The sequence below is a fragment of the Haematobia irritans genome, chromosome 1, assembly GCF_050003625.1.
Source record: "Haematobia irritans isolate KBUSLIRL chromosome 1, ASM5000362v1, whole genome shotgun sequence".
NCBI lineage: Eukaryota > Metazoa > Arthropoda > Insecta > Diptera > Muscidae > Haematobia > Haematobia irritans.
In genome coordinates this window covers 262,434,331-262,460,065 of record NC_134397.1, presented here as the reverse complement: position 1 = coordinate 262,460,065, position 25,735 = coordinate 262,434,331, and the positions used below count along the sequence as shown (strand labels likewise).

Here is a 25,735-nt window from a genome sequence, read left to right as displayed (position 1 = left end):
GAGACCTCCTTTTTATAGTCGAGTCCGAGCCGCGTTTCACATTACGATGCAACCACTTGGAGAAGCTTTGAAGCATTCAGAAATGCCACCAGCATTATTGACAGGGGAAAATCTAGCGCTGAAAGCATTGGTAGAATTCTTGATGTTTCGGTAGATTTTGCCAAATATTCCTCTCCAAACAAAATTTTTACAAACTTTTCCATAAAAATAAAATTTTGATACAAATATCTATCTATAACTTTAACAAAATTTTTCTATAAAAATAAAATTTTAACAAAATTTTCTATAGAAATAAGATGTTGACAAAATTTTCTATAGAAATAAAATTTTAACAAAATATCTATAGAAATAAAATTTTAACAAAATTTTCAATAAAAATAAAATTTTGACAAAAGTTGCGATAGAAGTCAAATTTTAACAAAATTATCTATAAAAATAAAATTTTAACAAAATTGTCTATAGAATTAGAAACTTAACACAATTATCTCTAGAAAAAAATTTATAATAAAACTTTCATTAGAAATAAAAAAATTTAGCAAAATTTCTAAAGAAATAATACATTTTGTAAAAATCTTCCATAGAAAAAAAATTTTAACAAAATTTTTCATAGAAATAAAATTTGTAGAAAAGATTATGTAGAAATAAAATTTTTACAAAATTTTCTATAGAAATAAAATTTGTAGAAAAGATTATGTAGAAATAAAATTTTTACAAAATTTTATATAGAAATAAAATGTTTACAAAATTTTATAAAGAAATAAAATTTTTACAAAATTTTAACATATGCATGTCCAGTTTGGTACAAAGCTGCAAAGACCCATTTGGAGAAGTTACAGATTGTACAAAATAAATGTTTAAAAATTATCAATGGAAAGAATTGGAGATACTCTACTTAATTACTTCATAATGAAACTGGATATGAGAAAATTTGTGCTTTCATCAAAAGGCTAAATTTAAATTATTTTTTCCAAAATTGAAACTTCCCCTTATTGTTTGATAAGGTCTTGTGTAGAGCAAGTATATTAAAATATTTCTTTTTTTACTATTAAATTATCAAATTGAAAATATATGTTTGTTTTACGTTATTGAATTATATAATCTTCTGCATGCATGTTAATTTTCAACAATATTTGACTTTTGTTTAATTTCATATAAAGGTCTTTAGCCTGTTTTTGCCTTTAATAATATGTATCTTAAATGATATAGCTTATATTGCCAGCCAGAGTCTCATTTGTTGTAATATCTACTGTGATAAAATCTCATTAAATGAATTGTATTAAAAAATAAAATTAATAAAGAAGAATTTGAAAAATGAAATGAAATGAACAAAATTTTTTATAGAATTAAAATCTTAACAAAATTTTTTATAGAAATAAAATTTTGACAAAATTTTTTATAGAAATAAAATTTTGACAAAATTTTCTACACAAAATTCTCTATAGAAATAAAATTTTGACAAAATTCTCAATAGAAATAAAAAAATTCTGAATAAAATTTTAACAAAATCTAGAGAAATAAAAACTTAATTTTCTATAGAAATAAAATTATCCGAAAATTTTCTATAAAAATAAAATTTTAACAAAATTTTCTATAGAAATAAAATGTTGACAAAATTCTCTATAGAAATAAAATTTTGACAAAATTCTCTATAGAAATAAAACATTATCTATAAAATTTTAACAAAATTTTCTATAGAAATAAAATTTTAACAAAATTTTCTATAGAATTAAAATCTTAACAGAATTATCTATAGAAATTAAATTCTAACAAAATTTTCTTTGGAAATAAACAAATTTAACAAAATTTTCTATAGAAATAAAATTTTAACAACATTTTCTATAGAATTAAAATCTTAACAGAATTATCTATAAAAGTAAAATTTTTATAAAATTTTATATTGAAATAAATTTGTTACAAAATTTTATAAAAAAATAAAATTTTTACAAAATATTCTATAAAAATAAAATTTTTACAAAATTTTCTATAGAATTAAAATCTTAAAAAAAAATATTTCTATAAAAAAATTATAGAAATAAAACAAAGCTTTCCATAGAAATAAAATTTTAACAAAATTTTCTATAGAAATAAAATTTTACAAAATTTTGTAAAGAAATACAAGTTTTACAAAATTTTCTATAAAAATAAAATCTTTACAAAATTTTCTATGGAATTAAAATCTTAAAGAAATTTTATTTTTATAAAAAAATTATAGAAATAAAATTTTGTATAGAATTAAAATCTTAACAAAATTTTCTATAATAATAAAATTTTAACAAATTTTTTTATAGAAATAAAATTTTGACTAGATTTTCTATAGAAATAAAATTTTGACAAAATTTTCTATAGAAATAAAATATTGACAAAATTTTATATAGAAATAAAATTTTGAAAAAAGTTTATATAGAAACAAAAATTTTTGACAAAATTTTCAATAAAAATTAAATGTTTTCAAAAATTTCGATGGAAATAAAATTTTGCTAAAATTTTCTATAGAAATAAAAGTTTGTCAAAATTTTCTATAGGAATAACAATTTGGCAAAAATTTCCATAGAAATAAAATTTTGACAAAATTCTTTATAGTAATAAACAAATCTCTATAAAATTTTAACAAAATCTAGAGAAATAAAAACTTTGAGAACATTTTCTATAGAAATAAAATTTTGTGAAAATTTTCTATAGAAATAAAATTTTGCGAAAATTTTCTATAGAAATAAAATTTTGCGAAATTTTTCTATAAAAATAAAATTTTAACAAAATTATCAATAAAAATAAAATTTTAATAAAATTATCTATAAAAATAAAATTTTAACAAAATTATCTATAAAAATAAAATTTTAACAAAATCTTGTATAGCATTAAAATATTAACCGAATTATCTATAGAAGTAAAATTTTTACAAGAAGAAAATAACATTTTTCAACATTTTATAAAGAAATAAAATGTATACAAAATTTTCTATAAAAATAAAATTTTTACAAAATTTTATATAGAAATAAAATTTTTACAAAATTTTCTATAAAAATAAAATTTTTACAAATTTTCTATTATAATAAAATTTTAACAAAAATTTTTATAGTAATAAAATTTTGACAAAATTGTCTATACAAAATTCGCTATAGAAATAAAATTTTGACAAAATTCTCTATAGAAATAAAAAAATCCTGAATAAAATCTAAATAAAATTCTGAAAAATATCTAGAGAAATAAAAATTTTGATGATGGAAATAAAATTTTGCTAAAATTTTCTATAGAAATAAAAGTTTGTCAAAATTTTCTATAGGAATAAAAGTTTGGCAAAAATTTCCACAGAAATAAAATTTTGACAAAACTCTTTATAGTAATAAAAAAAATCTCTATAAAATTTTAACAAAATCTAGAGAAATAAAAACTTTGAGAACATTTTCTATAGAAATAAAATTTTGTGAAAATTTTCTATAGAAATTAAATTTCCCAAAATTTTCTATAGAAATAAGACTTTGACAAAAATTTTCAATCAAAAATAAAATTTTAACAAAATTTTCTATAGAAATAAAATGTTGACAAAATTCTCTATAGAAACAAAAAATTATCTATAAAATTTTAACAAAATTTTCTATAGAAATAAAATTTTAACAAAATTTTCTATAACACAGAATTAAAATCTTAACAGAATTATCTATAGAAATTAAATTCTAACAAAATTTTTTTGGAAATAAACAAATTTAACAAAATTTCCTATAGAAATAAAATTTTTATAAAATTTTGTATAGAATGAAAATCTTAACAGAATTATCTATAGAAGTAAAATTTTTATAAAATTTTATATAGAAATAAACTTTTTACAAAATTTTATAAAGAAATAAATTTTTTACAAAATTTTCTATAAAAATAAAACTTTTACAAAATTTTGTATAGAATAAAATCTTAACCGAATTATCTATAGGAGTAACATTTTTACAAAAAAAAAAAAAAATTTTCAAAATTTTATAAAGAAATAAAATTTATACAAAATTTTCTATAAAAATAAAATTTTTACAAAATTTTATATAGAAATAAAATTTTTACAAAATTTTATATAGAAACAAAATTTTTACAAAATTTTATATAGAAATAAATTTTTAAAAAATTTTCTATAAAAATAAATTTTTTAAAAATTTTCTATAATAATTTTTTTTTCTATAATTTTAACAAAACTTTTTATAGAAATAAAATTTTGACAAAATATATATAGAAATAAAAAAAAAATCCAGAATAAAATCTAAAAAAATCTAGAGAAATAACAACTTTGAGAAAATTTTCTATAGCAATAACATTTTCGGAAAATTTTCTATAGAAATAAGACTTTGACAAAAATTTTCAATAAAAAATAAAATTTTAACAAAATTTTCTATAGAAATAAAATGTGACAAAATTCTCTATAAAAATAAAATTTTGTCAAAATTCTCTATAGAAATAAAAAAGTATCTATAAAATTTTAACAAAATTTTCTATAGAAATAAAATTTTAACAAAATTTTATTTCTATAACACAGAATTACAATCTTAACAGAATTATCTATAGAAATTAAATTCTAACAAAATGTTCTTTGGAAATAAACAAATTTAACAAAATTTTCTATAGAAATAAAATTTTTACAAAATTTTATATAGAATTAAAATCTTAACTGAATTATCTATAGAAGTAAAATTTTGACAAAATTTCCTATAGAAATAAAATGTTGACGAATTTATTCTGATAATTGGTTGATAGTTTTGCTGCAAGTAGAGGATGCTGATGAGGAATGTGGTAATTCCGAAACGTGCGTCCATCCAACCATCTTGCAGTCTATAGGGCTTTGCCCAAATAAAATTTTGCGAAAATTTTCTATAGAAATAAAAATTTGACAAAATTTCCTATAGGAATAAAAGTTTGGCAAAAATTTCTATAGAAATAAAATTTTGACAAAATTTCTATAGAAATAAAATTTTGACCAAATTTCTATAGAAAAAAAATTTGACAAGATTTTCGAGAGAAATAAAAATTTGATTTTCAAGAGAAATAACATTTGTATAGAAATAACAATTTGACTAGATTTTTTATAGAAATAAAATGTTTACTAGATTCTCTATAGAAATAAACAAATTTAACAAAATTATGTATAGAAATACAATTTTAACAAAATTTTCGATAATTTTGATAAAATTTTCCAGAGAAAAAAATTTTGCCAACATTTTCTATAGAAATATGACAAAATTTTCTATAAAAATAAAATGTTGACAAAATTTTTAGTGTTGTATATTTTTGTTCGTTTTCATATGCAAACAGTGTGGTTTTTCCAGGGGATTTATACAAAATTGTGGTAGCACAATTTTGAAATAAAATTTTAACAAAATTTTCTATAGAAATATTTTGACAAAAGTTGCTATTGAAATATAATTGTGATAAAATTTTCCAGAGAAAAAAGTTTTGCCAAAATTTTCTATAGAAACAAAAAATTTGAAAAAATTTTCTATAGAAATAGAATTTTGACAAAATGTTCAGTGTTGTAAATTTTTGTTCGTTTTCAAATGCAAACAGTGTGATTTTTCCAGGGGATCTAGCAAAATTGTGGTAACACCATAAAATGTTGTACCATTTGTTTACAACACTATTCCCAAACGAAATTACCATGAGTTGATTAACATCTTCAGTACAACTCTAATCAAGGGTCAACATTTGTTAGAAACATGACAGAGTAGATAGAAATTTCATTGAAATGCAGAAAACCAGTTAACCGCTTTTCGGATTAACCGAATACCCCAATTTGTTCACTACCAGGTTTCGGGTTTTGTAACGGAATCCGGAATCTAATCAAAACCTATCAAATTTAGATCAAATGATGTAGACATGTACATAATCCATTAAACAAAATAGATTGAAAAAATATCCAAATATATTTATGACATCTCAACAACAAGAGAACAACTTTGTAAATATTTTTCCATAAATTTCAAAATAAAATCTCACCTCATTTCCAGCAAACACAAGTGATTCATTTATTTTAAATACATTATTATCTACAGGAACTAATCAAATTACAATCATTTTATTTCGTACTTAATTCGTTCTCTCCGAATTTCTTTGAAATTTTCCCCTAAATATTTCGTCACTCTCCATTTTAGTGGTAATCTGATTGGTCCAAATTAACACTGCTATGCTAAAATGCCCATAACATTTCTTTGAAATCATTACCAAAATATTTTTTATTGGTCATCAATATGCAAAATTAACGTCATTATACACTTGACCACAAATTCCACAATAAGTATATCAATAAAATTTATCACAATACACATTTAACACCTTGTTGGGGTTGTGAATGAGTTCTTTGCACAGTGGCATTTTGAAAATAAATCGGAAATATCGGTAAATCGATAAACATGTTCCATGACCATCATATTCTCGGAAATTATGTATTTGATTTCGACAGCCATATTTAAGTTTGACGAGAAACCAAAATTTTTGCGTTAAAAATGTTGCATGTTTCTCCTGAAAAACTAACATGATGCTCTTGAAGAATGTTTGTTATGATCATATTCCTATTGTCAAGTAGAAATTCGATAAAATTATGAGTTACAATAGCTATCTATTTTGAATAGCTTTATAAATAAAATGAACTAAGATCATAGGCCATGAAATGTATGTATGTCTCAAGCCAATTCACAATTATTTCACATATTGAGAAGGAACATAATCACCCCAAACATGTTTCAAGAGCATAATTTTATTTTTGAACATGTTTGATGCAACCATGTTTAGTTCTCGGAAAAAAAGGTTTGATTTCCTCCTCTGCGTGCAGTAATCACACTCAATTCCTTTATGAAGAATAAGAATTGTCGTACAAATCAGTAAAGAATTCTCTTCGTTAATTTTACGAAGAATTCTTCATTAACTATTCTTCGTGAATTCTTCATTAAAACAATGAAATTTTCATTCATTTTCGTACATTTTACGAAAAACTTTTTACGAATATACGAAACGTCTACGAAATATTCTACATTAATTTTTCTTCGTAAAAAGTTCGTACTTTTAGCGAAACTTTGTTCAAATTTCATGATTTTTGTGAAGAAGTTTTTACGAATTTATGAATATAAAGTAAGTTGTAAAATTTTCCCTTCGCGACATGAAATTGTCTTTGATGATGTGCTTGAATGTGTTCCTTTATTCTATTTTTTTCTACATGTCTATGCTACTTCTCATTTGGGTGATAGCATGCTGTGAATAAAAGAGGAGCAATACAACTAAAAATTATTCAAAAACTTAAGATGTAAAGTATTGATGACATTTTTCAAACTTGTTACTATAACCAAAAAGCACAAATGCAAAATTTCATACAAACGAACTAAATTGTTTCATTAAAAGTACGAAAATTTTTCATAAAAAGCACGAATTTTTTTCTTTCAAACTACGAAAAATTTGGAAGAACTTTTCTTCGTAAAAAGTACGAAATATTTCGTACTTTTAACTAAAAGTTTCTTTTGTTATAAAACAATGACAACCTTCGTAATTTTTAATAAATTTTTTTCTTTCGTTATTCTATATTCTATTCCTCTCTAACTAAGATAATTCATAAATAGAAAGAAAATTTTGAAAAATTTTCTATAGAAATATACTTTTCACAAAATTTTCTATAGAAATAAAATTTTGACAAAATTTTCTATAAAAATAAAATTTTGAGAAAATTTTCTATAAAAATAAAATTTTGACAAAATTTTCTATATAAATAAAATTTTGACAAAATTTTCTGTAGAACTAAAATTTTCACAAAATTTTCTATAGAAATAAAATTTTGACAAAATTTTCTATCGAAGTAAAATGTTGACAAAATTTTCCAAAGAAATAAATGTTGACAAAATTTTCTGTAGAAATAAAATTTTCACTAAACTTTCAATAGAAATACAATTTTGACAAAATTTTCTGTAGAAATAAAATTTTGACAAAATTTTCTATAGAAATCGAATTTTGGCAAAATTTTCTATAGAAATAAAATTTTGACAAAATTTCTATAGAAATAAAATTTCGACAAAAGTTTCTATAGAAATCAAATTTTGACAAAATTTTCTATAGCAAAAAAAAATTTGACAAAATTTTCTATAGCAAAAAAAAAATTTGATAAAATTTTCTGTAGAAATAAAATTTTGATAAAATTTTCTGTAGAAATAAAATTTTGACAAAATTTTCTGTAGAACTAAATTTTTGACAAAATTTTCTATCGAAATAAAATTTTGACAAATTTTTCTATAGAAATAAATGTTGACAAAATTTTCTATATAAATAAAATTTTGACTAAATTTTCTATAGAAATAGAATTTTGATAAAATGTTCTATAGAAATAAAATTTTGACAAAATTTTCTATAGAAATAAAATTTTGACAAATTTTTCTATAGAAATAATATCTTCACAAAATTTCCTACAGAAATAAAATTTTGAAAAAATTTTCTATAGAAATACAATTTTTAAAAATTTTCTATAAAATACAATTTTTTATAGAAATAAAATTTTCACAAAATTTTCTATATATAGTAAATTTTGACAAAAGTTTCTATAGAAATAACATTTTGACAAAATTTTCTATAGAAATCGAGTATGACAAAATTTTCTATAGAAATAAAATTTTGACACAATTTTCGATAGAAATCGAGTTTTGACAAAATTTTCTATAGAAATAAAATTTTGACTAAATTTTCTATAGAAATACAATTTTGACAAAATTTTCTATAGAAATAAAATTTTGACAAAATTTTCTATAGAAATAAAATGTTGACAAAATTTTCGATAGAAATAAAATTTTGACAACATTTTCTATAGAAATCGAATTTTGGCAAAATTTTCTATAGAAATAAAATTTTGACTAAATATTCTATAGAAGTACGATTTTGACAAAATTTTCTATAGAAATAAAATTTTGACAAAATTTTCTATAGAAATAAAATCTTCACAAAATTTTCGATAGAAATAAAATTTTGACACAATTTTCTATAGAAATAAAATTTTGACAACATTTTCTATAGAAAACGAATTTCGACAAAAATTTCTATAGAAATCAAATTTTGACAAAATTTTCTATCGAAATAAAATGTTGACAAAATTTTCTATAGAAATAAAATGTTGACAAAATTTTGTTTAGAAATAAAGTTTTGACAAAATTTTCTATAGCAATAAAATTTTGACAAAATTTTCTATAGAAATAAAATCTTCACAAAATTTTCTACAGAAATAAAATTTTGAAAAAATTTTCTATAGAAATACAATTTTTAAAAATTTTCTATAAAATACAATTTTTTATAGAAATAAAATTTTCACAAAATTTTCTATATATAGTAAATTTTGACAAAAGTTTCTATAGAAATAACATTTTGACAAAATTTTCTATAGAAATCGAGTATGACAAAATTTTCTATAGAAATAATATTTTGACAAAATTTTCGATAGAAATCGAGTTTTGACAATATTTTCTATAGAAATAAAATTTTGACAAAATTTCTGTAGAACTAAAATTTTGACAAAATTTTCTATAGAAATAAACTTTTGAATAAATGTTCTATATAAATACAATTTTGACAAAATTTTCTGTAGAAATACAATTTTGATAACATTTTCTATAGAAATAAAATTTTGACAAAATTTTCTATAGAAATAAAATTTTGACAAAATTTTCTATAGAAATACAATTTTGACAAAATTTTCTATAGAAATAAAATTTTGACAAAATTTTATATAGAAAAATATTTCGGCATAAGCCGGCTATCAATGTAAAACCTTTTTTCGGAGGGTTCAAGTGTGGTTTTTGTTGGGTTTAATAAACTGCCTGAATTTATTCTGATAATTGGTTGATAGTTTTGCTGCAAGTAGAGGATGCTGATGAGGAATGTGGTAATTCCGAAACGTGCGTCCATCCAACCATCTTGCAGTCTATAGGGCTTTGCCCAAATAAATTTGACAAACATTCTTTTCCTCTGTTGGTTAAGCTACTCTTGTAGTTTAGTCAATGTATGGTTTTAAGCTGAAATAAAAAAACAACAACAATGCTTAAAGAACAAAACCAACAATAACAAAACAAAACAAATGGAAAAAGAAGAGGAGGCACGCTCAAAATAAACCCAGCCATGTGAATTCAAATCGATGATTTGACAGTGGCATAGGAAAAGAGATATGTTTGTTTCGAGTTTATTTCGGCATAAGCCGGCTATCAATGTAAAACCTTTTTTCGGAGGGTTCAAGTGTGGTTTTTGTTGGGTTTAATAAACTGCCTGAATTTATTCTGATAATTGGTTGATAGTTTTGCTGCAAGTAGAGGATGCTGATGAGGAATGTGGTAATTCCGAAACGTGCGTCCATCCAACCATCTTGCAGTCTATAGGGCTTTGCCCAAATAAATTTGACAAACATTCTTTTCCTCTGTTGGTTAAGCTACTCTTGTAGTTTAGTCAATGTATGGTTTTAAGCTGAAATAAAAAAACAACAACAATGCTTAAAGAACAAAACCAACAATAACAAAACAAAACAAATGAAATAAAATGTTGACAAAATTTTCTATATAAATCAAATTTTGACAACATTTTCTATAGAAATCGAATTTTGGCAAAATTTTCTATAAAATAAAATTTTAACTAAATTTTCTATAGAAATACAATTTTGACAAAATTTTCTATAGAAATAAAATGTTGACAAAATTTTCTATGGAAATAAAATTTTGACAAAATTTTCTATCGAAATAAAATGTTGACAAAATTTTCTATAGAAATAAAATGTTGACAAAATTTTGTTTAGAAGTAAAGTTTTGACAAAATTTTCTATAGAAATAAAATTTTGACAAAATTTTCTATAGAAATCGAGTTTTGACAAAATTTTCTATAGAAATCGAGTTTTGACAAAATTTTCGATAGAAATCGAGTTTTGACAAAATTTTCTATAGAAATAAAATTTTGACAAAATTTTCTATAGAAATCATTTTTTGACAAAAGTTTCTATAGAAATAAAATTTTAGAAAAAATTGCTATAGAAATAAAATTTAGGAAAAATGTTAATTTGGTTTGTAATTGCTTTGAGAATCTAAATCACTTTTTCTTTTAGAAAAAGTTTTGTTCTTTAAATATTTAAATTATAAAAAATTAAAACAAGGCACTTTTTTGAGGAACAAAAGTATTGGCACAGATAGTTCTAAATTAGTGTTTTGGTACATATAGTTCTTTTTGGCCATTCCTTTTTGTTTGATAACCGCACCCAGCAGCCTAGACAGTGAATGGACTAATTTTGTGTTTTATTTGTACCTATATTCCCCCATTCTTCCATCAACACTGTACCAAATTTGATCAAAATCGATTAATAATAGTGGCCTGAATACTGCGAACAACAAATGCGTGGTCAGGCGGAAGGAGACCAAGGGCTAAACCGACTTAGGAGGTGGTTCTGTGTCGATATGTATAAATTTTATGGAGCTTAAAATCAATATTTCTGGTAGGCACATTTCTTCGTAGATACCTTGAGTACTATGTGATTTAGGGTGCTGTGCCAATACTTATGTTCGGCACTGTATATCACTTATGTTAAAAATAAAAATAATTAAATAAAATTTTGACAAAATTTTCTATAGAAATAAAATTTTGACAAATTTTCTATGGAAATAAAATTTTTAAAAAAATTTTCTATAGAAATAAAATGTTGACAAAATAAGATTGTTTTATTTGGTAGTTTTTGGTAAAATTTTCTTCAAATGTTGCTAAATTATTTTTGGCTCGAGTGGCAACCATGAAATTAATATTATTTTAAAAAAATTCCTCTTGTTGTTCCCACTTTAGCTGTTTTAAAATCACTATCGAATATATCAAATTAACGTATTTTGACGTGGATGGATTAGTCTGAATTTGTTATGTATTTTTAATGGAAAATATGCTCAAAGCACTCATATTGTTAAACAATTTATATTGATAGAAATAAAATATAAACAAATCCATAGGCGTTAATCAAGATCAGACGTCATATCATTTGGACCTACATTAACATCTGATGCTATCGATTTAAAATGATATTAGAGTTATTTTAATTGAAATGGTATCAAATCTTCAGACAAAACAACTTTTGTAAAATGTTTGGCCACTTTCAATGATTAACATAGCTAGCCAAATTAAATATTGTTAATTTGGTTGTTAAAATGTATTTTCAAAAATGTGTTATTTTGAATCACCGATATTTGGTAGCTGTCACTTTTGAAATTTTTAATTTTTGACATTTGATAAATAGAAACTAGGCCATGCCAAAGCATATTAACCCTTTGTGTACTGATTTCCTATTCCAAAATTTTAAAATAATAAATTAATTGATATAATCAACTTTTTAATCAAGGTAGATTGCAAATTATTACGTTTTTAATTAAAAATTTAATTGAGTTTTGCAATCAACATCAATGGAATCAATTAAAAAATTAATTGAAATTTGCTAATGAAATCTATTAATTTTTTAATCAAGTATTTTTTTAATGTCCAATTAAAACTGTGTTTGATACTATCGTTTTTGTGATTAAAGATATTTTAATTAAAAAATCAGAAAAATATTTTTTTGTGTCTAGTAGAACCAAAGACTTTGTATTTATAACACGATGTCCAAATTGCCTCTTGTTCTTGATTAGATAAAAGTGCACGACTTTAGGTTCACACACGTTCGTTATCTATTTTCCTTGTTGGAAGGTTTCTTTGCAACATTTTCTCCAATTCCTCTTTAAAATTGTATTCGTAGCAATCATATGTGTAAATAGCTGTGTTCGGGGGACCAATAATGTGTAATAATTGTGACTCATAAATTTTTCGTTTAGACAAAAATACGAACAACAAGTATATACGGCCGTAAGTTCGGCCAGGCCGAAGCTTATGTACCCTCCACCATGGATTGCGTAGAAACTTCTACTGAAGACTGTCATCCACAATCGATTTACTTGGGTTGCGTAATATATACCACGTAGTCCATACGTGGTATATATTAAACTTAAAATGGCCGATTAAATACGTATATAATTAAGTTTGACAAAATTTTCTATAGAAATAAAATTTTTACTAAATTTTCAAAAGATTTAAAATTTTGACAACATTCTCTATAGAATTAAAATTTTGACATTTTCTACAGAAATAAAATTTTGCCAAAATTTTCTATAGAAATAAAATTTCGACAAAATTTTCTATAGGAATAAAATTTCGACAAATTTTGCTAGATTATTTTTGCTCGAGTGGCAAGCATGATTATGAACCGATATGGACCAATTTTTGTGTGATTGGGGATCGGCTACATATAACTATAGACCGATATGGACCAATTTTGGCATGGTTATTAGCGGTCATATATTAACACCACGTTGCAAATTTAAACCGGATCGGATGAATTTTGCTCGTCCAAGTGGCTCCGGAGTTCAAATCTGGGAATCGGTTTATATAGGGGCTATATATAATTATAGACTGATATGGACCAATTTTTGAATGGTTCTTAGAGACTATATACTAATATCATGTACCAAATTTCAGTCGGATCGGATGAAATTTGCTTCACTTAGAGGATCCGCAAACCAAATCTGGGAATCGGTTTATATGGGGGCTATATATAATTATGGACCGATATGGACCAATTTTTGCATGGTTGTTAGAGACCATATACTAACACCACGTACCAAATTTCAACCGGATCAGATGAGATTTGTTCCTCTAAGAGGCTCCGGAGTTCAAATCTGGGGATCGGTTTATTTGGGGGCTATATATAATTATGAACCGATATGGACCAATTTTTGCATGGTTGTTAGAGACCATATATTAACACCACGTACCAAATTTCAGCTGGATCGGATGAAATTTGCTTCTCTTAGAGCAATCGCAAGCCAAATTTGGGGGTCCATTTATATGGGGGCTATACGTAAAAGTGGACTGATATGGACCAATTTTTGCACGGTTGTTAGAGACCATATACTGACACCATGTACCAAATTTCAGCCGGATCGGATGAAATTTGCTTCTCTTAGAGCAATCGCAAGCCAAATTTGGGGGTCCATTTATATGGGGGCTATACGTAAAAGTGGACTGATATGGACCAATTTTTCCAAGGTTGTTAGAGACCATATACTAACACCATGTACCAAATTTCAGCCGGATCGGATGAAATTTGCTTCTCTTTGAGCAATCGCAAGCCAAATTTGGGCGTCCGTTTATATGGGGGCTATACGTAAAAGTGGACCGATATGGACCAATTTTTGCATGGTTGTTAGAGACCATATACTAACACCACGTACCAAATTTCAACCGGATCAGATGAGATTTGTTCCTCTAAGAGGCTCCGGAGTTCAAATCTGGGGATCGGTTTATTTGGGGGCTATATATATAATTATGAACCGATATGGACAAATTTTTGCATGGTTGTTAGAGATCATATATTAACACCACGTACCAAATTTCAGCTGGATCGGATGAAATTTGATTCTCTTAGAGCAATCGCAAGCCAAATTTGGGGGTCCATTTATATGGGGGCTATACGTAAAAGTGGACTGATATGGACCAATTTTTGCACGGTTGTTAGAGACCATATACTGACACCATGTACCAAATTTCAGCCGGATCGGATGAAATTTGCTCCTCTTAGAGCAATCGCAAGCCAAATTTGGGGGTCCATTTATATGGGGGCTATACGTAAAAGTGGACTGATATGGACCAATTTTTGCAAGGTTGTTAGAGACCATATACTAACACCATGTACCAAATTTCAGCCGGATCGGATGAAATTTGCTTCTCTTTGAGCAATCGCAAGCCAAATTTGGGCGTCCGTTTATATGGGGGCTATACGTAAAAGTGGACCGATATGGACCAATTTTTGCAAGGTTGTTAGAGACCATATACTAACACCATGTACCAAATTTCAGCCGGATCGGATGAAATTTGCTTCTCTTTGAGCAATCGCAAGCCAAATTTGGGGGTCCCTTTATATGGGGGCTATACGTAAAAGTGGACCGATATGGACCAATTTTTGCAAGGTTGTTAGAGACCATATACTAACACCATGTACCAAATTTCAGCCGGATCGGATGAAATTTGCTTCTCTTAGAGCAATCGCAAGCCAAATTTGGGGGTCCCTTTATATGGGGGCTATACGTAAAAGTGGACCGATATGGCCCATTTGCAATACCATCCGACCTACATCAATAACAACTACTTGTGCCAAGTTTCAAGTCGATAGCTTCGTTCGGAAGTTAGCGTGATTTCAACAGACGTACGGACGGACATGCTCAGATCGACTCAGAATTTCACCACGACCCAGAATATATATACTTTATGGGGTCTTAGAGCAATATTTCGATGTGTTACAAACGGAATGACAAAGTTAATATACCCCCCATCCTATGGTGGAGGGTATAAAAAGAGGTAAAAAGCAACAATTGGCCAATAGAGAAGTTAAAAGAGGGAAACATTTTGAATCGGCCGCTACTACGTGCGTGTTTCATAAGTTTAAACCAAAATTAAAACTGTAAAGTAAAAATTCCTATTTGCACAGAAAATCTGTACAAAACTTAACGCAGAAAGAACACCAGGGAACATAATATACAGATATGTACATAGCACGGTTTAGATGTTCGTTAGCTAACGTAGCACTAACGGAGTTTCATGAAAATGGGGGTAAATAAATAAATTTAATAAAATATCGTCATATAATTATAAATAAACCATATTAGTCATTATGTCTTGTATTGCAATGCAATTTGTAAATATACGGTACCAATAAAGACACAACAAAATAAAAATAAACACAATTTACTTGAAGTAATTTCTTTTGGCATAAATGTTGAATGAAAAGAGTGCAGAAACAGGCCTATTAACCAAATTGAAAATTCAGTTTCTTTTCTTATTTAGATGGAGCTAAACTCATGAGCCTATTGGAAAAAAAGAGGAAGCATATAGACATCTTGTTAAATCAGATAATCTTTGAGTAGAACATTCATATTCTCTTATCATAGATCTAATTTTATTTTAATAGAGTCATAAATGTTCAAGGTCATTTGATCCATCATCGATCACAGCGAGTTATCATGAGCTATTTGCGAATAAAGAAGTAGCTGTAATCTAATCGCAGCCTATTTCGCATGCATTGCGTGTTCAATGTATTTTTATTTTTTTTTTTTGCTAAATCTATCATCATAAAAACCATCATCAATAGCCAGCTATTACAAATGTCAGCGAATTTTACTTGTCCAACAATCCAGGCCCATCACGTGTTCCAACCAAACCAACAAGTTCACACACGAACCCGTTGTTTATGTCTCAACCCAAACCCCAAACCATTTAACTTCACAACAATAGCGTAAAAATACCGTATCCAGGCACATATATATATTTTTGTAACGAAAACCCAAATATTTGATTAGCCATAAAAATCGATCAAAACAGCAACAATTATAATAATGGGACCAACACCTCGCGCCTAACAAATTGTTCATGTCGTTCAAAAATTGCATTTAAAACTTTCCGTTGAATGAAAACAAGAGATTCGCTTAAAATTTACCTGTTTGATGCGTGATCTAATTTCAAATTAAAAGTTTGAGAAAAATACCTATTGACAAAAGCTTAAAGTATATTTTAATCAATTTTAGAGATTAGATTTAAATCGTATTTGTGGTTCTCGTTTTGTGGTACACTCACGTATATTTATTAATTTTTTAATTAAGTCATGAATTCTTACAGACTACCGTTTAATACTAAATGGTTTCTAAATTATGCTTAAATTCGGTTTCACTGAGGTAGAAATCTATTTTTTTTAATTTTATTTATTTAATACTAAAGATATTAAATTGAATTCTGGAAGAGAACTCAATATTGGCTCAATCATAACAAAATACCCAATAACAAGTATATATGGCCGTGAGTTCGGCCAGGCCGAATCTTATGGACCCTCCACCATGGATTGCGTAGAAACTTCTACGAAAGACTGTCATCCACAAATTTCAACTCATATGGTTGTTAAATATCATATACTACCACCAGGTACCAAATTTCAACCAGATCGGATGAATTTTGCTTCTCCAAAAGGCACCGGAGGTCAAATCTGGGGTTCGGTTTATATGGGAGCTATATATTATTATGGACTGATAGAAACCAATTACTGCATGGTTGTTGGATACCCTATACTAACATCACGTACCAAATTTCAACCGAATGGGAAGAATTTTACTCTTCCAAGGTGCTCCGGAGGTCTAATCTGGGGATCGGTTTATATGGGGCATATATATAATTATGGACCGATATCGACCAATTTTTGCATGGGTGTTTGAGGCCATATATTAACATCACGTACCAAATTTCAACTGAATCAGATAAATTTTGGTCTTCCAAGAGGCTCCGGAGGTCAAATCTGGTGATCGGTTTATATGGGGGCTATGTATAATTATGGACCGATATGGACCATTTCTTGCATGGTTGTTAGAGACCATATACTAACACCATGTACCAAATTTCAGCCGGATCGGATGAAACTTGCTTCTCTTAGAGGCTCCGCAAGCCAAATCGGGGGATCGGTTTATATGGGGGCTATATATAATTATGGACCGATATGGACCAATTTTTACATGGTTGTTAGAGACCATATACTAACACCATGTACCAAATTTCAGCCGGATCGGATGAAATTTGCTTCTCTTAGAGGCTCCGAAAGCCAAATCGGGGGATCGGTTTATGTTGGGGTTATATATAATTATGGACCGATATGGACCAATTTTTGCATGGTTGTTAGAGACCATATACTAACACCATGTACCAAATTTCAGCCGGATCGGATGAAAATTGTTTCTCTTAGAGGCTCTGCAAGCCAAATCGGGGGATAGGTTTATATGGGGGCTATATATAATTATGGACCGATGTGGACTAATTTTTGCATGGTTGTTAGAGACCATATACTAACACCATGTACCAAATTTCAGCCGGATCGGATAAAATTTGCTTCTCTTAGAAGCCTCGCAAGCCAAATTTGGGGGTCCGTTTATATGGGGGCTATACGTAAAAGTGGACCGATATGGCCCATTTGCAATACCATCCGACCTACATCAATAACAACTACTTGTGCCAAGTTTCAAGTCGATAGCTTGTTTCGTTCGGAAGTTAGCGTGATTTCGACAGACGGACGGACGGATATGCTTATGTTTGGTTAGGTTAGGTGGCCCGATATTTCAGGCTCACTTAGACTATTCAGTCCATTGTGATACCACATTGGTGAACTTCTCTCTTATCACTGAGTGCTGCCCGATTCCATGTTAAGCTCAATGACAAGGGACCTCCTTTTTATAGCCGAGTCCGAACGGCATTCCACATTGCAGTGAAACCCCTTAGAGAAACTTTGAAACCCTCAGAAATGTCACCAGCATTACTGAGGTGGGATAATCCACGGCTGAAAAACTTTTTTGGTGTTCGGTCGAAGCAGGAATCGAACCCCCGACCTTGTGTATGCAAGGTGGGCATGCTAACCACTGCACTACGGTGGCATCCCTGAAGGTTTTCTATCGCCTAAATCCATATTTTCCATGAGCTTCTGCAGATGTTTTTCCTCCGAATCCTGAAACTCCGCAAGCAGCGCGTTTTTCAGGGTATTGTACAAATCTCGCTCTGGCGGATTCTCGATGATGTGGCTTACCGCATTAAGGATGTTGCTTTCTATCGATCCAACCAGCGTATGGTATTTGGTGGAATCTTGAGAAATCCCGGCGGTTACAAATTGGCTCTCCATCTGGCTAAACCACAATTTTGGGTTCGCCTTCCAAAACGGTGGAACTTTTACCGCAATACGTGAAATTGTTGGATTTTCGTTCATATCATCTGGCATTGTTCTCAAATACAACCTCACAAAAAATCGCTTCTGTAACATATACTCCCAAACATATTTTGCTTCAAGCATATACATTTTTGGGTATTGCCCAAACATTTATATGTTTGATCTCTTCCAATATATAATATGTTTGAAAGCATATTGGTCTAAAAAGTATATGTTTGGGTAGTCTAAGTTCCAAACATTTTGTATTTTTGCATCCAAATTCAATAATGTTGTCTTCCAAAAAACAATATGTTATTATGTGACCATATAATATGTTTGGAAGCATTTTGCACCCAAAAATATTATATGCTTAAAAAAAATTCTCCCAAACAATATTGTGCTCAAACTTTTATTTATTTGTTTATATATTTACAATCATAATGAATTATGAAAATAAACAGGTAATATAGGTGCTAACAACATAGGTTTTCGACCTGAATGCTCAAAATTTTGTTTCTGCCTAATTGTATATTCCCTCACATCTTTCTCACTTCCACGAGATTTTTTAGTTCTTAGCACCTTTTTCTGTAATACAAACATTGTAGAAGAAATTATTCAATTTTATGTTTTTTTTTTTATTTTAATTTTATCTTTTGCCGGACGGGGATTCGAACAGCGGACCACACAGTTTGTAAGGATCAAAGAAGTAGCTGATCAATTGCCCAAGGAAAAATAAAATGTTAATTTTGATAAGCAACAACCACCAACTTAATTCAATATCTCTCCCTGTTAAATAGCGCTCCAAGCTACTAAACACATATATGTTTATAGGCTATTTCTAAATTAATATATGTTTGCATCCAAGCATATTATATTTACAAACATGTTATGTCCCAAACATAATATGTTCTAACATATTAACATATATGTCCCAAACATGTTATGCTAGTTTATGAACATTATATGCTTGCACTCAAAAATATTGTGTTTAAAAATTTGTGTTCCAAACATATAATGTTTATAGCCAAACATATGAAAAACAGTCTTTTTCATCCGTGTAGATTTAAAGCAACATAGATCGCTAAAAATTTCCTTTATTTTAAAGAAGCCGCATTTTTGGCTCCGAATCAATAAAAATATCTTTAAGGGATGGTCAAAACCTTTGGATCCAAGTAAACTTTTTTGAGTGTAGGGCAAACCTAACGGAAATGTGCCAATACAACTAAGGTAAATGTACTCTGATGTTAAACAGTTCGAAGAACTTTGATGTTGCTCTGTAGCATCTAAACACTTCGCTAAGGCTGTGTAAAATCTTAGGAGGCCTGTCAAATATCAAATTAAAAATTTATAATTTCCTGTTTCCGTTTCAACAGCTAACAAGAACATTTTTTCGCCATTAAATGTAGATAATAATAGTGATTTTTTTTACTTTTTTCCATTTAGCCAATTGGTCAAGTGCAATTTAATAAAGTGATTTCAAGATAATGTTTATTAGGTGTATGTGTCTGCCCCGCTGTCATTAAAAACACATTTTATTTAATTAGGTATAAAAATAAAAATTCAACAAAAAAAAATAAATGTTTTAATAATTTTGGCATGACTAGTCTTTTGAAATGAAACTTTTGTTGTCTCATCTAATGATGGCTTCTACAACACTAAATGATTTCAGTGGGTAAGCCCAAAAATTCTTCTAGACATTCTAGTACAAAGATTTGACAGTTTGTTGTAATTTGCAATATTTAATGATCGACTTGGTTATTCCAACTATGTATATGCTTAAAATTTGCTTGCCCGGATGACCGTTGTGCACTATGTTATTAAAATGTGATTTAAGACAATTAAATAGCATTTTTGATGCTTTCTCATTTAAATATAATTTGATGGTTGTCTTTGAATTTTTGGGTTAATTTAAATTTAATTGGAATGTTTATTCAATGGAATTGGAAATTTTAAGATATAAGATTATAGTCATTTTGGGAGAGAAACTCTTTCGATAGAAAGTATAACCATATATGAAGACGTGGAATAGCGCCGGTCGTTATTCAGTCGACAAATCCAGTAATTGGTAGATTTTGCAAAATATTCCTCTCCAACTAAAAAGTACTACTTCATAAATTTCTATAGAAAAATTTTCTATAGAAATAAAATTTTAACAAAATTTTCTATAGTAATAAAATTTTGAGAAATTTTTTTTAGAAATAGAATTTTGACAAAATTCTCTATAGAAATAAAATTTCGAATAATTTTCTAAAGAAATAAAATGTTGGCAAAATTTTTCTATAGAAATACAATTTTGAGCAAATTTTCTATATATGTATATAACATTTGACAAAATTTTCTATAGAAATAAAATTTTGACAAAATTTTCTATAGAAATAAAATTTTAACAAAATTTTCTATAGTAATAAAATTTTGAGAAAATTTTTTTAGAAATAGAATTTTGACAAAATTCTCTATAGAAATAAAATTTCGACAAATTTTCTAAAGAAATAAAATGTTGGCAAAATTTTTCTATAGAAATACAATTTTGAGCAAATTTTCTATATATGTATATAACATTTGACAAAATTTTCTATAGAAATAAAATTTTGACAACATTTTCTATAGAAATAAAATTTTGACAAAATTTATATAGAAATAAAATTTTGACAAAATTTTGTTTAGAAATAAATTTTTGACAAAATTTTCTATAGGAATAAATTGTTGACAACATTTTCTATAGAAAATAATTTGACCAAATTTTCTATACAAACAAAATTTTGACAAAATTTTCTATACACATAAAATTTTGACAACATTTTCTATGGAAATTAAATTAAAAAAAAAATTCCATTGAAATTAAATTTTGACAAGATTTTCTATAAAAACAAGTAAGGACTATATTATACCCTGCACCACTTTGTAGATCTAAATTTTCGATACCATATCACATCCGTCAAATATGTTGAGGGCTATATATAAAGGTTTGTCCCAAATACATACATTTAAATATCACTCGATCTGGACAGAATTTGATAGACTTCTACAAAATCTATAGACTTCAAATTTGCACTAGGGTGGAACACAATGTTAGTAAAAAAAATATGGGAAACATATAAATCTGAAGCAATTTTAAGGAAACTTCGCAAAAGTTTATTTATGATTTATCGCTCGATATATATGTATTAGAAGTTTAGGAAAATTAGAGTCATTTTTACAACTATTCGACTAAGCAGTGGCGATTTTACAAGGAAAATGTTGGTATTATGACCATTTTTGTCGAAATAAGAAAAACATATATATGGGAGCTATATCTAAATCTGAACCGATTTCAACCAAATTTGTCACGCATAGCAACAATGCTAATTCTACCCCCTGTGCAAAATTTCAACTAAATCGGAGTTAAAAATTGGCCTCTGTGGTCTTATGAGTGTAAATCGGGCGAAAGCTATATATGGGCGATATATCTAATTCTGAACCGATTTCAATCAAATTTGGCACGCATAACTACAATGCTAATTCTACTTTCTGTGCAAAATTTCAACTAAATCGGAGCAAAAAATTGGCCTCTGAGGTCATATTTGTGTAAATCGGCCTAAAGCTATATATGGGAGCTATATATAAATCTGAACCGATTTCAACCAAATTTGGCACGCATAGCAACAATGCTAATTCTACTCCCTGTGCAAAATTTCAATTAAATCGGAGTAAAAGATTGGCCACTGTGGTCATATGAGTGTAAATCGGGCGAACGATATATATGGGAGCTATATCTAAATATGAACCGATTTCAATAAAATTTGGCGCACTTGACTACACAACTAATTGTACTCCTAGTGCAAAATTTGAACCAAATTTGGGTAAAATTCTGGCTTCTGGGACCGCATTAGTCCATATCGGGCGAAAGATATATATGGAAGCTATATCTAAATCTGAACCGATTTGAGCCAAAACACATACTTGTGCCAAATTTGAAGTCGATTGGACTAAAACTGCGACCTAGACTTTGATTACAAAAATGTGTTCACGGACAGACGGACATGGCTATATCGACTCAGGAGCCCACCCTGAGCAGTTTTGCCAAAGACACCATGTGTCTATCTCGTCTCCTTCTGGATGTTGCAAACATATGCACTAAATTATAATACCCTGTTCCACAGTGTGGCGCAGGGTATAATTAAGCTACACTTTTTCTATTTTCTATAGAAATAAAATTTTGACAAAATTTTCCATAGAAATAAAATCTTGATAAAATTTTCTATAGAAATAAAATTTTGATAAAATTTTCTATAGAAATAAAATTTTGATAAAATTTTCTATAGAAATAATATTTTGACAAAATTTTCTATAGAAATAAAATTTCTACAGTAATAAAATTTTGACAAAATTTCACATAGAAATAACATTTTGGTAGATTATTTTTGGCGATTTTTACCAATGTTTGTATGATTGGTCATCGGCTATATATAACTATAGACCGACATGGACCAATTTTTGCATGGCTATTAGCGGCCCTATACTAGCGCAATCGAATCGGATGAATTTTGCTCCTCCAAGAGGTTCCGGAGGTCAAATCTGGGTATCGATTTATATGGGGGCTATATATAATTATGGACCGATATGGACCAATTTTTGAATGGTTATTAGAGACCATATACTAACACCACGTACCAAATTTCAACCGAATCGGATGAATTTTGCTCCTCCAAGAGGTTCCGGAGGTCAAATCTGGGTATCGATTTATATGGGGGCTATATATAATTATGGACCGATATGGACCAATTTTTGCACGGTTATTAGAGACCATATACAAACACCACGTACCAAATTTCAACCGAATCGGATGAATATTGCTCCTCCAAGAGTTTATACGTAAAAATTGTGGTCCGATATGGCCCATTTGCAATACCACCCGACCTACATCAATAACAACTTCTTGTGCCAAGTTTCAAGTCGATAGCTTTCGTTCGGAAGTTAGCGTGATTTCAATAGACGCACGGACGGACATGCTTAGATCTACTCAGAATTTCACCACGACCCAGAATAACAGGTTGGCTGATAAGTCCCCGGTCTAACAAAGAAAAACACCTCTTTTTGTCAAAATTCGTTTTTATTATTCAACATAGTTCCCTTCAAGAGCGATACAACGATTATAACAACCTTCCAATTTTTTGATACCATTTTGGTAGTACTCCTTCGGTTTTGCCTCAAAATAGGCCTCAGTTTCGGCGATCACCTCTTTATTGCAGCCAACTTTTTTTCCCTGCGAGCATCCTTTTGAGGTCTGAGAACAAGAAAAAGTCGCTCGGGGCCAGATCTGGCGAATACGGTGGGTGGGGAAAGCAATTCGAAGCCCAATTCATGAATTTTTGCCATCATTCTCAATGACTTGTGGCACGGTGCGTTGTCTTGGTGGAACAACACTATTTTCTTCTTCATATGGGGCCGTTTTGCCACGATTTCGAACTTCAAACGCTCCAATAACGCCATATAATAGTCACTGTTGATGGTTTTTCCCTTCTCAAGATAATCGATAAAAATTATTCCATGCGTACACAGAAAAAAATATCACCAAAATATTTCCAATTAAAAAGTTAATTGAAGTTGAATATTGTTTCAATTAATAAATTAATTGATACAATTAACTTTTTAATCAAGATAGAACATAAAGTTAATTAAGTCAATGATTGAAAATTTTTAAATTTTTAATTAAAAAATTAATTGATACAATTAACTTTTTAATCAAATTCGGAAGACTAAGTCAGTTAAAAAAAGTGATGAACATTTCTTAATCCAAATAAAAACTCTAAGCCAATTCAGAAAGTAATTGAAAATAGTTACCTTTTTAAATAAAAAATTAATTGGGGTTTGCATTCACAATCAATTAAATTTTTAATTGAATCAATTAAAAAATTAATTGAAAATTGCTAATGACATCAATTAATATTTTAATCAAGAATTTTTTCTATGCCCAATTAAAACTGTGATTGATACTATCATTTTCGTGATTGAAGACATTTCAATTAAAAAATTAATTGGATCAATTAATTTCGTGATTGAATCAGAAAAAAATTTTTTTTGTGTATCCCAAAAAACAGAAGCCATTACTTTGCCAGCGGACTTTTGAGTCTTTCCACGCTTCGGAGACGGTTGACCGGTCGCTGTCCACTCAGCCGACTGTCGATTGAACTCAGGAGTGTAGTGATGGAGCCATGTTTCATTCATTGTCACATATCGACGGAAAAACTCGGGTGTATTACGAGTTAACAGCTGCAAACACCGCTCAGAATCATCAACACGTTGTTGCTTTTGGTCAAATGTAAGCTCGCGCGGCACCCATTTTGCACAGAGCTTCGGCATATCCAAATATTGATGAATGATATGACCAACACGTTCCTTTGATATCTTTAAGGCCTCTGCTATCTCGATCAACTTCATTTTACGGTCATTCAAAATCATTTTGTGGATTTTTTTGATGTTTTCGTCGGTAACCACCTCTTTCGGGCGTCCACTGCGTTCACCGTCCTCCGTGCTCATTTCACCACGTTTGCATTTTGCATACCAATAAATTATTGTTGATTTCCGTGGGGCGGCGTGCGGAATCTCTTTATCAAGCCAAGTTTTTGCTTCCACCGTATTTTTTCCCTTCAGAAAACAGTATTTTATCAAAACACGAAATTCCTTTTTTTTTAATTTTTTTTCACAATAACAAAAGTTGGTTCACAAAAGACGCTCTATCTCACAAACTAATTGACTTACAGACGTCAAATTTTGACACGAATCATTGGAAGGTTGGTACTATATAAAAATAATATGCATTTAATACTATGTGTCAGACCGGGGACTTATCAGCCAACCTGTTATATATACTTTATGGGGTCTTAGAGCAATATTTCGATGTGTTACAAAAGGAATGACAAAGTTAATATACCCCCATCCTATGGTGGAGGGTATAAAAAAACGCGAGTCCATATAAAATGATGTCCATCTATACATTTTCTT

At 28.2% G+C, this 25,735-nt stretch overlaps 1 protein-coding gene across 1 annotated transcript; it reads right to left on the bottom strand.

The window, feature by feature from the left end:
* Positions 1-18,478: 18,478 nt before the first annotated feature.
* LOC142236011 (uncharacterized) lies at positions 18,479-18,826 on the bottom strand. The gene has a single exon (XM_075307263.1). The coding sequence runs from the start codon at positions 18,824-18,826 to the stop codon at positions 18,479-18,481; it is 348 nt and encodes a 115-aa protein (XP_075163378.1).
* Between the last annotated feature and the right edge of the window lie 6,909 nt (positions 18,827-25,735).

What these genes read in the sequence shown, in the direction of transcription:
- LOC142236011 (XM_075307263.1), bottom strand. Translation starts at nt 18,826, where the DNA reads ATGCCAGATGATATGAACGAAAATCCAACAATTTCACGTATTGCGGTA.